The 14,747-nt window shown below is 36.6% G+C and overlaps 1 protein-coding gene across 6 annotated transcripts in view; it reads left to right on the top strand.

Annotated features, from left to right (window-relative positions):
- The window catches only part of SREK1 (splicing regulatory glutamic acid and lysine rich protein 1), a 44,940-nt gene that overhangs the window by 19,700 nt on the left and 10,493 nt on the right, over positions 1-14,747 (top strand). For 5 of the 6 annotated variants that reach the window (XM_027520437.1, XM_027520436.1, XM_027520438.1 and 2 more), the window contains 6 exons: positions 2,941-3,105; positions 3,251-3,429; positions 4,489-4,619; positions 5,490-5,604; positions 11,524-11,643; positions 12,007-12,393. In XM_027520437.1, coding sequence (XP_027376238.1) covers positions 2,941-3,105; positions 3,251-3,429; positions 4,489-4,619; positions 5,490-5,604; positions 11,524-11,643; positions 12,007-12,393 — 1,097 coding nt within the window. Of the gene's footprint in view, positions 1-2,940; positions 3,106-3,250; positions 3,430-4,488; positions 4,620-5,489; positions 5,605-11,523; positions 11,644-12,006; positions 12,394-14,747 lie in introns of those variants that run through there. The other variant, XM_027520441.1, reaches the window with a different exon arrangement.

The raw sequence follows: 14,747 nt of genomic DNA, 5'->3' as shown, positions 1-14,747 counted from the left end.
AAATAGGTAAGAATTGACAGGGTTTCCAGTTCAAGATGGCAGAGTAAAAGAACATTCACTCATCTCCTGCAAAAGCACCAAAATTGCAGCTAGCTGTTGGACAACCATCCACTGGAGGACGCTGGAACCCACCAAAAAAAGATACTCCACGTCCAAAGACAGGAAGCCACAATGAGATGGTAGGAGGGGCACAATGACGATAAATCCCATACCCACCAGGTGGGCAGCCCACAAACTGGAGAATAGTAATAGCAAAGAAGTTCCTCCACTGTTGTGAAGGTTCTGAGTCCCACGTCAGGCTTCCCAGCTAGGGGATCCAACAAAGAGACTAGGATTCCCCAGGGTATCTGACTTTGAAGGCCAGTGGGATTTGATTACAGGACTTCACAGGACTGGGGGAAACAGAGACTCCACTCTTAGCAGAAACAAAATCTTGTGTATGCCAAGACCCCGTGGGACGGAGCAGTGACCCCACAGGAGACTGACCAGATCTGCCTGCTAGTGTCGGAGGGTCTGCTGTGGTGGTGTGGATTGGCAGTGGCATGCCGTGGGGATGGGGACACAGGCAGCAGCAGTCCTGGAAAGGGCCCTTTGGTGTAAGTCCTCTTGGACGTCATGATTAACCCAACCATAGAGCCCATGTTTGGCTGTGTCATCTCAGGCCAAACAACAAACAGAGAAGGAGCGCAAACACCCCCATTGGCAGGTAATTGGATTAAAATTTTACTGAGCATGACCCTGCCCACCAGAGCAAGTCCCTGTTTTTCCTGCCACCAGTCCTTCCCATCAGGAAGCTTGTACAAGCCTCTTAGTCTCATCTACCAGAGGGCAGACAGAAGAAGCAAGAACACAATACCTCAGTGGCTAGAACCAAAACCACACCATAGAAAGTTAACCAGGATGAAAAAGCAGAGGGCTTTGTCTCACATGAATGGACAGGGTAAAACTCCAGAAAAACAAGCAAATGAAGTGGAGATAGACAGCCTTCCAGAAAAAGAATTCAGAATAACGATAGTGAAGATGATCTAGGATCTTGGATAAAGAGTGGAAGAAAAGATTGAGAAGATGCAAGAAATGTTTCCCAAGAAACTAGAAGAACTAAAGTATACACCGAGAGGAACAATACACTAGAGGGAATTAATAGGATAGCTGATGCAGAAGAATGGATAAGTGACCTGAAAGACAGAATAGTGGAAACCACTGCCACAGAACAGAATATAGAAAAACGAATGAAAATAAATGAAGACAACCTAGGAGACCTCTGGGACAACATTAAATGCACCATTTAATTCTCATTATAGGGGTCCCAGAAGAAGAAAGAGAGAAAGGACCTGAGAAAATATTTGAAGAAATAATAGCTGAAAAGTTCCCTAAGATGGAAAAAGAAGTAGTCAACCAAGTCCAGGAAGCAGAAAGAGTCTCAGGCAGGATAAACCCAAGGAGGAACACACTGAAACACATAGTAATCAAAATGATGAAAATTAAAAACGAAGATAAAATAGTAAAAGAAAGGAAAAATGACAAATAAGATAAAATGGAACTCCCATAAGTTATCAGCTAATTTCTCAGTAGAAACCTCTACAAGCCAGAAGGGAATGGTGTGATACATTTAAAGTGATGAAAGGGAAGAACCTATAACCAAGAATAGTTTACTTAGCAAGACTCTTGTTCAGATTTGATGGAGAAATGAAAAGCTTTCCAGACAAGCAGAAGTTAAGAGAATTCAGCACCACCAAACCAGCTTTACAACAAATACTAAAGGAAATTCTCTAGGCAGGAAACACGAGAAAGAAAAGACCTACTAGAATAAATGCAAAACAGTTAAGAAAATGCTAAAAAAAAAAATGGTAATAGGATCACTGTTGTTCACTCGCCCAGTCCTATCTGACTTTTTGTGACCCCGTGGACTTCAGCACGCCTAGCCTTCCTGTCCCTCACCATCTCCCAGAGTTTGCCTGAGTTCATGTTCATTGCATCGGTGATGCCATCCTGCCATCTCATCCTCGGACACCCTCTTCTTCTGCCCTTGATCTTTCCCAGCATCAGGGACTTTTCCAGTGAGTCGTCTGTGTGTGTCAGATGACCAAAATACTGTAGCTTCAGCTTCAGCATGGAGGAGGGAATGACAAGCCACCCAGTGTACTTGCCATGAGAACGTCATGAACTGTGTAAAAGGCCAAATAGGATCATACATAGTGATAATTACTTTACATGGAAATGGATTAAATGCACCAACCAAAGACAGACTTGCTGGACAGATGAGAACATGTGCACGTACACACTTCCACTCAGCACGTCACTGTACTTAATCCCCCAAGTTGTATGTAATTATTTTATATTGTTAGGTTAATCAAGCTTCCCTTACGGCTTGCAGTTGTAATTATCTTTTACTTTTTGTCTGGCTATTGATTGTGAAAACTGATCTTTTACTATTGTGACTATGTAACTATTATTCAGTTAATATCATTGTATCATGATTGGTCAACAGAAAAGAATAGAATTCTCAATTACTAAAACTACCATTTAATAGAAAAAAAAATAGTAAGAATTCACTGTTTGTTTTTAATGTTAAGTTTAGAATGAAAATACCCAGATAGTTAAGAAATACATTAAGAAATACATTCTTGTTACATTGAAAACCACTGTGACCTTACTCTGATTAATTCAGATGTATACCTGGCTTAAATTAGGAGTCCCTAGTCTCTTCCCAGTCTTACTGAATTGATCAGTATTCTTCAAGACGAGAGGCTGGTAATGTTTCTTTGTTTGCTTGTTTTGTTTTTTAAGTGAACTTTTATTGGAGTGTTGTTTCTTTATAATGTGTTTCTACTGAACAGTAAAATGAACCAGCTATATGTATACATTATCCCCTCTTTGGATTTCTTGATAATGGTAATTTTGACACTAACAGAAAATACCTGCTATGTTTATTTTTTATAGCTGGGCGTTTCCCTTAGCAGTTTGGGAGCTATACCAGCAGCAGCCCTAGACCCCAACATTGCAACCCTTGGAGAGATACCACAGCCACCACTGATGGGGAATGTGGATCCTTCTAAAATTGATGAAATTAGGAGAACAGTCTATGTTGGCAATTTGAATTCCCAGGTAACTAATAGAAGAAGAAATCGAGTGTTGGGACCTTTTATCTTTTCCCCTTTCTTAAAAATCATATCAGTTGGTAAAGTAATATTTACCAGATTTTTTTTTAAGAAGAATATACTTTATTAAAACTGTTACTTTGTTTCTTCAGACAACCACAGCTGATCAGCTACTTGAATTTTTTAAACAAGTTGGAGAAGTGAAGTTTGTTCGGATGGCAGGTGATGAGACTCAGCCAACTCGGTTTGCTTTTGTGGAATTTGCAGACCAAAATTCTGTACCAAGGGCCCTTGCTTTTAATGGAGTTATGTTTGGAGACAGGCCACTGAAGTAAGAAACACTAAACAAAGAAATTTTAATGATTCTGAAAAATTTTTAAGTGTTTTTTATGTAATTAAGTTTTTTTTTTCTTTTTAATAGTAATTGGCAATTTGTGGAAAGGAAGACTGTGTTAAGTATAAATGAAACACATGAGATATTTACCATTTTAGCTTTTAAAGTCACATTTGAAGACATGTTACTTTCTAGTTTATAAGGTCTAGTTTAATACTAGCATATTTATACCATACATATTGATTGTAGCTCTTTTTCCATAGGCTTTAACAAGTCAGGTTAGTTTTGCATTATTATGATAGACTAATGGGCAGTCTAACATATGAATTGAATTTATAGTAATATAGAAATAGAATTTTGGTAAATCCAGAATCTCAGAAATGTTTAAAAATTAAACATTTTAAGGCTTGCTTGCATTCTTGTTTGCAAAGTGAAAAATTGATAGAACCTTTTAGATACTCAAGACGAGAAATTCTATTTCATGTAGATTATTGAGGTGACAGTTTTATTTGAATTCTGTAGATAACGATCTTAACTATGCAGTTTGGTCAGGAGTCTGCTATTAGAGGATAAGAAATGATGTTCTTAGTGAATGCTTGTCTTTTCACCATGCTAAAGTGAGACACACCAAATTCATTTATGTGCCTCAGAGAAACCACTCTTAGCGATGAAGGGAGAGTTATTTATAATCTAAGAATAGAAATGACTCATTTTAATACTGGTGTTACCATTTTAATGTATTTTAATTCTAAGCTGTGTGGTAAAGCTGTTGTCCTGGTCTGTTCAGGTTGTCAAAGAAGTTAGCTAGGGTTCAGTTTTTCTTTTTATTTTTCCCCTTGCTTTTGCCTTGGTTAGCAAGAGATGATGGCAGATGGAAATGAGATGAATCATGGTTCTGAGGTTGGTTTTGGTTATTCTATATTTAGCTATATTATTCTTCATGTGCTTTTGAGATGTCCTCAGATTTGTAAATATGTGTACCTTATAAGCAGTTAATTGTTTCAGGTTTTGTAAAATATGGTGTGTATTTGTGATATGCTAATATTTTTAATTTAGAATAAATCACTCCAACAATGCAATAGTAAAACCCCCTGAGATGACACCTCAGGCTGCAGCTAAGGAGTTAGAAGAAGTAATGAAGCGAGTACGAGAGGCTCAGTCCTTTATCTCAGCAGCTATCGAACCAGGTAAGGCCACAGCGTTGTTACATAGGTCATAGTTGATGATCATAGACTCTTAGAACTGAAAGGAATTTTAGAAATTATCTGTTCAGTCCCTTCATTTTACAATAAGAAGACTGAAACTCAAAGTGTAAGTGACTTAACTAGCACCAAAGGTTGAAGAACTATTTAGCACAAATGTCTTTTTCCATGATACTGAATTGAGGTACATTAGCTTGAGTTAAATCAGTTCTTTATATTTTAATAGCAAAATCAGTGTACAGAACTGATTTGCTTAAAGCAAAGTATAAATGTTTTTGTGAGACTAAAGACAAGAATAAATATATTTTAAATGTTACGATTAAGCAGATTTCATTTTTCCTTCAAAGTTTTAATTTTAAAAATAGACAACAGAGACCACAATTTAGGAAAAATAGAGACTATTTTAGCAAGGTAAAGGAACATCTCTTCAATCTTTTGTGTTGCTAACTATAAAAATCCAACCTAAAAATGTCTAGATGGTTTACATTTGAGCAAATTTTCAAATTAGCACTCAGAACTTAAACTTCAATTCTAGGAAAATAAATGGAAAAAGGATTTAAAATCACTGTCATAGGAATTACAGACATGTTATAATCGTACATTATGGCAGCAACAAAATACTACGAACAGCTGTTTATAATCATCTGGTTTATATGTACTGCTGCAGGGTGGCTGCACTCAACGAGTTTATGCAATGACTTTCTTGGATGTTTCTGAAGGATAATTGCACAGGAGGAGGATGTACAGAGAGTAGGCCCCTTGCACTATATGTGGTACATTCCACTTGTGCCTGATTATTAACTGGGATCTTTAATTGTTCTGAGCTTACACTGCAAAGTGGTTTTTTCCTCCCAGAGTCTGGAAAGAGCAATGAAAGAAAAGGCGGTCGATCTCGTTCCCACACTCGTTCAAAATCCAGGTCTAGCTCAAAATCCCGTTCTCGAAGGAAAAGGTCGCAGTCAAAACACAGGTGAGAATTTCTGCTGTCATATTTTTAATGTTTGTTTGTTTTTGTATTTACCATGGTTAAGATTTTCTTGAGTTTTTGTCCAAGTTTCAGAGTTTAGAAATTTCACTGGTATTCATCAGAAATAATGGTTACTATTAGATGTTGCTTTAATTATAGCAGTATACTTAAGAATGAAGTTTTATCTAGTAAATACATACTTGCAACTAATTTTTAGTTTTAGAAGTTGATTTTTTATCTTAAGGTGTTCTGTTCTTGACTTTTCTAAGAATTAACTAGTGTAAAGAATTGGCAGAAATTTTTCTTTCTTCAGGTTGGGAAAAGGGAACATATGGTGCTGAAAGTGCTGGTAAAGTTGCATTTTTGTTCCCCAAAAGGTCTGGGAAGTATTACCCCAGATCTAGATTTCAAGTAGTTGCCTTTCTCTAGTACTCTGCATCAAATGAAGTCCTTTAAGCCTTTGTACTCTTGGTGATAGAGCTGCCTCCACCCACTTTGGGACCTGAAACATAGGAGTAACTTGCAGTTCTAATGGCACCTATTGTATTGTGCTTCAACTTTGTTTCTATTCTTTTTTTGTTTTGTTTTTTTAATTTAATTTAATTTTATTTTATTTTTAAACTTTACATAATTGTATTAATTTTGCCAAATATCAAAATGAATCCGCCACAGGTATACATGTGTTCCCCATCCTGAACCCTCCTCCCTCCTCCCTCCCCATACCATCCCTCTGGGTCGTCCCAGTGCACAAGGCCCAAGCATCCAGTATCGTGCATCGAACCTGGACTGGCATCTCGTTTCATACATGATATTTTACATGTTTCAATGCCATTCTCCCAAATCTTCCCACCCTCTCCCTCTGCAACAGAGTCCATAAGACTGTTCTATACATCAGTGTCTCTTTTGCTGTCTCGTACACAGGGTTATTGTTACCATCTTTCTAAATTCCATGTATATGTGTTAGTATACTGTATTGGTGTTTTTCCTTCTGGCTTACTTCACTCTGTATAATAGGTTCCAGTTTCATCCACCTCATTAGAACTGTTTTCTATTCTGTTTATCTTATTTTTGAGCATGGCTCTCTCATTTTAATGTTCTTTTAAAAATATGTTGTGTGTGGTGCAAAGGGGATCTCAAAATATAAACTTGATTGAAAGTAACCTAAGAATCAGGTCGAACATGGTAAGTTTTATTGTCTTCTTTAAGATGAGGAGGGAGCTGTTACTGAAATGTGAAAATGGATACAGTGGATCCTAATTGTATGTATATGTACATACATATTCATACTCTCTGAAGAGAAGACATAGAAAAGAGTGTGTGTGCATGTTTGTTGGGAGTATTAGAGAAGGAGGATTTCAGGGGAGGGCAAAAAGGACCAGTATGTTCTTTGTTGAACTTCATCAGCAAGCTCAGTTTAGTCTTAATTTCCTGTGCTAATCAAGGAGTTGAGGCAATGGGATAGGAAAATATGATATTCTTTTTTAAAATTTATTTCTTATTGAAGTGTAGTTGGATTACAGTGTTGTGTTGATTACTTCTGGACAGCTGAAGTGACTCAGTTATACGTATATGTACATTCTTTTTCATGTGGTTTGTCACAGGATGTTGAATATAGTTTCCTATGCTCTACGGTAGGACCTTGTTTATCCATTCTAGACATACCAGTTTGCATCTGCTAATCCCAAACTACCACTCCTGCCCTCTCCCACCCCCTTTCCCTTGGCAACCACCATACTGTTCTCTGTGTCCCTGATTTTATTTCTGTTTTTCATAGATAGGTTCGTTTTTATCATATTTTAGATTCCACGTGTAAGTGTTATTGTATGGTATTTGTTTTTCTCTTTCTGATTTACCTCACACAGAATGGTGATCTCTAATTGCAGATATTCTTAATTAGACTAGTAAACTATACTTTTAGCTGTACTGGTGTATACTTCCCTATTATTATTAGATTGCAAAACTCCTTTTAGAATATGGTTTTACTCTTTATCCAAGGCTGTACAGTAAGGCAAGTTCATGTCTAAGAGAAGGAAATTGTTTCATGTATGAAGAAGGCAGTGTAGCAGAAACTCAGTGGTACTAGGTTATGGATATTTCTATAGGTCAACAGAGTGGTAAAAGTAAAGGAGATCAAGAAAGTATAGGAGTGAGTGAAAGAGTAATAACTTTCTGAGGAAGAAAAAGACCAGTGACTTGACTCTTAAATTGTGTTAATAGAGCCATACTGTTAATAGAGCCATATTCCATATCTGTTAATGGTATTCTGTAGCTGGAAAAAAGCAGAACTTAATGATTAATATCATTATTTTCTTGATAATTTCTGTGAAGTTTTCTCTGTTGGGACATATAATTTATCTATTTTAAGGTTTTTACTCTTATCATTTTAAGTGTATTTGGATATTTTCCCCTTCCAAGGGTTAGAAATTTGTTAATTATTTTTATTCATGGGAGTTTCATGGAGGTCTGTCTAATGATATAGAGTGAGAAATTCATTGTTCTTGGCTGGCTCACATGCAGACATGCCTCATTTTGTTATACTCGGCTTTATTATGCTTTCACAGATATTGTTGTTTTTAACAAATTGAAAGTTTGTGGCAGTCCTGCATTGTCAGATAATGATCAGCATTTTTAGCAATTAAATGTTGTTGGCCAAAAAGTTCATTCAGGTTTTCTGTAAGATGTTAGGGAAGGACCTGAATGAACTTTCTGGCCAACACATTTTAAATTAAGGTATGTACTTTTTTTTTTGGTAACACAGTGCTGCTGCACACTTAATACACTACACTGTAGAGTAAATATAACTTGTATATGCACTAGGAAGCCAAAAAGTTCCTTGGACTTGCTTTATTGTGATGTTCCTTTTGTTGCTGTGGTCTGGAATCTGACCCACAGTATTTCTTGAGGTACGCCTGTATGTCTTTTTTATCAGCATATACTGTTCTTATACAAGAAGCCTTTACTAAAATCTTAAAGAAATGCAAAAGAGGATGAATTTTGTTGAAAAAAAGGTTCCTCAACCAAAAACATTGGACTTAAGGAACTCCCTCCCCCTCTCCACTGTAGGAAATGCCATACATTTCGTGGTTCCTCTCTCCTTCTAGTGGGATTGGGCACCTTCAGCTCTTTCTCTGGCCCACTAGACCTAGCCAAGAGTGGAGGTTGCAGGATCCCCTTTCTCGAAGGCCCATCTTTTTCTACCTTGGAGAAGGCAATGGCACTCCACTCCAGTACTCTTGCCTGGTAAATCCCATGGATGGAGGAGCCTGGTAGACTGCAGTCCATGGGGTCGCTAGGAGTCGGACATGACTGAGTGACTTCACGTTCACTTTTCACTCTCATGTAATGGAGAAGGAAATGGCAACCCACTCCAGTGTTCTTGCCTGGAAAATCCCAGGGATGGGGGAGCCTGGTGGGCTGCCGTCTATGGAGTCGCACAGAGTCAGACACGACTGAAGCGACTTAGCAGCAGCAGCAGTGTTGTAATACTTCTAGGACCTTCCCCTGATCTTTTCCCTATTCCTCCCTTCTCTCTGTAGGAGGGAGTAAGGAGTTATTTGTTATTGTCTTGGCTAGGACTGGGAAGATGTGTTTCCACTCTGTCCAAATTTTTATTGTTTTTTTTTTCATAGGGTCAGGGTTAGAAAAGGTGGGTAGTACTGTATTGTAAAGTTATAACTTTTACAGACCAGCATAGGAACTGTAAGACATTTTATAATATTTTAATGGGAAGCAACTGACTTACAAATGAACTTTGATGCAACATCATGGTAAGTTGTCCTTTATTTACAATTTAACCTGTAAGTGCAATTTTGTACATTTATGCTAAAATGAGAACTGCTAATGATGGCTCACATCTTTATCTTTGATTGGAGTAGTCTTGCTCTTGACTTACAGCTTTTAGCTTTCCTAATCAGAATACTTAAAGGCAACTAGTGGGTGACATAGACATGAAATCTTTATTGTCAAAATTAAAATACAGTAATTACTCTTGAGCAGTGAGTTTCAAACTCTGAGTACCCACAGTGTAAAGTGGGAAGCCAAGCGGTCATTGCTTTTTTGTGTTTTGCTTTGCTTTTGTTTCTTTTTTTGTTTGTTTTTTTTGGTGAGTGCTTTTTTATTTTTAACTTTTATTTGTTAGGGCTATGGTTAATTTTTATTAAGAGTTTCTTAATTAAGACTGGAAAGCGCTATTTGAGGAAAACAAAATTATTATTATTTTTTTTAGCAAAGTTAACAGGACTATTAAGTACATAGAGGCAAAGGCCCTTTAAAACATTACCCTTATGTGGATGGCTGTAAATGGACTTAAAAACGTTGTAAGTTTGGCAGTTTTTCTCTAGTAGCTACTACTTGACCCTAGTGTCTCATAGGTTATTGGTGATAAAGATTTCAACTCACTAATAGTTATTTTCTTAGATTAAAATGTGGTATGAAGATAAATGAGATGATTAGATAGGATCACTGACTCAACTAACATGAATTTGAGCAAACTTCAGGAGACAGTGAAGGACAGGGAAGCCTGGCGTGCTTTCCTGTGTCACGAGGAGTTGGACACAACTTAGGGACCGAATAGCGTAAAGATAAAAGTTTAATTTTTAAAGCCATGTAATAGATGAATGATCTAGTTGAAAATTAACTGTTGGAAAACAAATTTTAGCTAACTGAAAAATGTGTTTTATGAACAAGATTTTATTTTTAATTGAGGATTGTTTGTAGATTTTTTTGGTTTCATAGCATTCTACAAGCATTTAACTATATGTATTTCTTCTATAAACTTGTTTTAACTTAATTCATGAAAATATTACTATCAAGATGAGTCTTAATTATGTAAGGCATCCTTATAGAAGTTCATTTTACCTTCTTGGAATAATTTTTCATTAATGTTAATTGTTGATGATGATGTAGATATTGAGAGTAGGAGTTTTAACCATTTATTCTGCACCAGGAATGGTTAGTTTTCCATACATCATCTGTTCTAACCATCATGGCAGTCATAAGAGGTGTAGGTATGATTTTTACTCCAGTTTTTAGATGAAGAAACTCAGGCTTAGAGAGGTTAAGTGATTAACCAGAGTTCTCTCAGCTGTTGTGTGGCAGAACTGAGTGTCAGAGCCAGATTGTCTGTCTCCAAAACCAGTGAGTCTCATCACTTGTTGTATGCATTCAGTTTTGTCATATTTTAATGAATAGTTCCTAGCATACCTCAATATGAAAAATGTCACTTATATATGCTATTTAGTTGGGAGAAGAGCCTAGAGAATTTTAGAATTGGAAGAACAGTTATTTTTCCTCCAAGAATTCTAGTAATAATGGTTTCTTTTAATACTTCTGTATATGTAATTATAAAATCAGGGCCTTTGCAAATTGAGTATTTGATTATATTTAGCGTTCACTCATGAGTAAGGTGTTTGGTCCCCTGTCACACTAGCACCATCATTAGTACTGTGCTTTCTTACACATTCTTCTTAGTATGTGTTATGACAAACAACACACAGCTGTTTATAGAAACCATTGAACCATATAACCACCACTCCCTGTCAAGATAAGGTGTAACCACAAGCAGTCATATTACATGCAAGTCAGGAGTTAAAGACAATTTATGATATGGAAATACGGACCAAGAGAAATCATCTGTACTAATTGAAGCATGTAGTACTTAGCAAAGGAAAGTCACACCTGAAACCATCAGCTTGTCTGACGTAGGAAATAGCTTAACTTCTTTCTCTATTTCTGTCTTTGTATTCTGGGCAATAAACTGGTAAAGTTTCCAATAAATTATGTCAGATAAGCTATCTGAAGTGTTATGTAAAGAGAGTTTAAAAATACTGATAAATACTGTCAAGTTTGGTTTTAAAATTCTCCCATTTGAAATTGAAATTCTGAGACTAAGTTTTGATACTCTAACAATTTGTCTTTCTTTAGGAGTAGATCCCACAATAGATCACGTTCAAGACAAAAAGATAGACGTAGATCTAAGAGTCCTCATAAAAAACGCTCTAAATCAAGGGAGAGGCGAAAGTCAAGGAGTCGCTCACGTTCACGGTGAGTTTTTTGAATTTAAGGGTAGTTTTCTCATGACCTTATTTGTTAAAAATCTATTGTAGTTTAAAATTTGAATGAAAGAAATTGAACTTTTTTTTGATCATTTAAGTAATAATTTAACGTCAATTGTCATTGATTTGAATCTGATGGTTAGTATGACTTATGAGATTTCCAGACTACTTAATTCAGCCTGGTAATTGTTTCATTTAGCTTCATGTATGTAGAAAGTATGTAGATATTTGTATGTAATGTCTTTTAGCTGTTATCAGTTGTTTTGATAATTGTTGAGGAAACAATGAGGTCCTTTTTGGGGAGTAGAATTGTTTTAGTTGTGAATTTATTTATTTATTTTTATTTTTAAAGGGACAAAAGAAAAGATACCCGAGAAAAAATCAAGGAAAAGGAAAGAGTGAAAGAAAAAGATAGAGAAAAGGAAAGGGAAAAAGAAAGAGACAGGGAAAAGGAACGTGAAAAAGAAAAGGAACGGGGTAAAAACAAAGATAAAGACCGAGATAAAGAACGGGAAAAGGACCGAGATAAAGACAAGGACAAAGAGAAGGACAAAGAGAGAGAGCGGGACAAAGACCATGAAAAGGAACGAGACAAAGAAAAGGAGAAGGAACAAGACAAAGAAAAGGAACGAGAAAAGGACAGATCCAAAGAGATAGATGAGAAAAGAAAGAAGGATAAAAAGTCCAGAACACCACCCAGAAGTTACAATGCATCAAGAAGATCTCGTAGTTCCAGCAGGTTTGATAATGCTTCACCTTTCTACCAAGAGGCTCATTGATGACAGTTTTCAGTGAGAGGGAAAATATTGTTATACATGGAATCAGTAAAATAATGGTAGAACATTTCTCTAGCAGAGGGATTGCTACAGTATTGAATCAGTGAGGAGGAAGAGATAATATTGGGCACAGTTTTTGGAAAAGTTAGCTGTCCTTTGTAATCCACTGCTGTAACCTGGCGGTGGTGCAGTGACTGCTGTCGCTGTTGCTTATTATTTTCTTGGAGGGTGGGATGGCAGGGGCAAGCTTTTTATTTCTGACTTGGTTTTATGTGGAAAAGTTGACTGCTTATTAGGCTTCTATATTTCTTTGGAATGAGTAGTAAATTTAATATGTAAAATTATTTTTAAGGTTGCAGTATTAGTCTTTTTTGTCATCCAAGTTCATTTTTACTGCTCTATTTTGTTGAATGTGTGATGTTTAAATTTTGGTTTTCATTTCTTTGTTAAGGATTTGCTTTTTTCTTAGAACTCTTTATTAATAGGTGCACTGCCATCAGGGCTTCCCAGGTGGCACTGATGGTAAAGAACCCACCTGCCAATGCAGACGACATAGGAGATACGGGTTTGATCCCTGGGTTGGGGACATCCCCTGGAGGAGAGCATGGCAGCCTACTCCAGTATGCTTGCCTGGATATCCCATGGACAGAGGAGCTTGGCGGGCTACAGTCCAGAGGGTTGCAAAGAGTCAGATGTGACTGAAGCAAACACACACACACACACACACACACACACAGACTGCCACCAGGTGGCAGCAGGTTGCCATAGTAACAGCAGCAAACAAGGACCTTCCTTAATTCAGGATTATCTCAACCTGTATCCATTGCTTCAGATGATATTGTGACTATAAACAAATGGAAGTTCCTAAGTTGTGTTAAAAACTGTATCTTAAAAATACCTCAAAACATATTTTAGCAAATTTTAAAGATATTTTTGAAAGGTTTTTCATAGAGAATAATTTGAGACTGGCATGTGCATTTCCTAATGTTTTTGCTTTCTGTTTAAATAGCTTATTCTTAATGCTAGTCTTTGGTTACTTAATTGAAGATAATTTCTAGCATTTATTGAGTGCTTTACCATATGCCAGATTTTGTGTTTCAGCAGAGTTTTTCATGACTAATCTTATTTAATCGTCACAGTAAGCCTGTGAGAAGACTGTTATCATGGTTTTAAAACATGAAGAAACCAAAGCTCAGGAAATTTTCCATCTGCTCTGCACTTCAGTTAGAAGTGTAGTAGTACAGTAGCTCTTTCTCTGTTTTAGTGATTGTTTAAATGAAGACTCTCACTAGTACTTGGTACTGGCTTTTTCTAAAGTTGAAAGCAGCAGTATATGTTAAAATGGAACTTCAAATCAGTAGATCTCTGCTGTATTTCAGCACATTGAAACAACCTGAATAATTTCCCTCATTTGCTGTGGGTGTCGGTTAAGCCTTGCGGTGTCTTTACTGCAGTTGTTTTATTGGTTGTGTTTCACACATTCTTTGATGTTTATGTTTAGACAGTGCCTTTCACAACACCAAGTAGCGTCCTGGTTCTTTTCAACTTCATTTGAATTTACTTTTTCTGATGACTTCAAAATGTTTAATTTTTTCATGGACTATTTTAAGTTGCTTGATACTTAAGAACGTGTGGATAGTCATATTCAGTCCTTAGATAACCTCTGGGGCCTGGAGAATAAATGCTGACTGATGCTGGTTCAGTCTTTTGAAATGATTCATGCTTTCAGAAGAACTTAGTGAAGAGTTAAAATTTCTTTTAGCAGTTTTCTTCCTTTCAAGTGCTCTGATTTGTTTAGTGAATAGGAAACCTGTTAACTGCTCAGAAAAATAGTCGACTTGATGTTTTTATTTCCAACATTGTCTTCTGAGCTATGTTTTTTAAAGAAAAAATTTTGATATTTAAGAACTTTTAATGCTTGAAATTACAGTCAGTAAGGATGAGACCAACAAAGGGAAAGAGAAAAAATTTATTGAGCACCTACTGTGCACCACACATTAGACTTGGTACGTTACAGATGTTATCCTAATCCTCATAACAGCATGGTGAGACCAGAGTTGTTATTTATCCATTTATCCATTGGAAAAACTAAGACTCAGATTAAGTACTGTGACTCCAGTCATGCAGCTGGTTAAGTGTGAAACTAAAATTTCAAGGTCAGCCTATTTAACTCCAGTCTGCATACTAGTGCTGATAGCTTCCTTCTCAACTAACTGATTATTCTGGATTGCTGTGTCTCAAGCCTGGCTCTCATTACCACTAACTGGCAGTTACTAGATGTCCACCCACACACAGTGTTCCTGAAATACAAGTAAAG

The sequence above is a fragment of the Bos indicus x Bos taurus genome, chromosome 20 (genome assembly GCF_003369695.1).
Source record: "Bos indicus x Bos taurus breed Angus x Brahman F1 hybrid chromosome 20, Bos_hybrid_MaternalHap_v2.0, whole genome shotgun sequence".
NCBI classification, from domain to species: domain Eukaryota; kingdom Metazoa; phylum Chordata; class Mammalia; order Artiodactyla; family Bovidae; genus Bos; species Bos indicus x Bos taurus.
The sequence above is the reverse complement of the archived record's forward strand: the minus strand, read 5'-3'. Positions and strand labels throughout refer to the sequence as shown.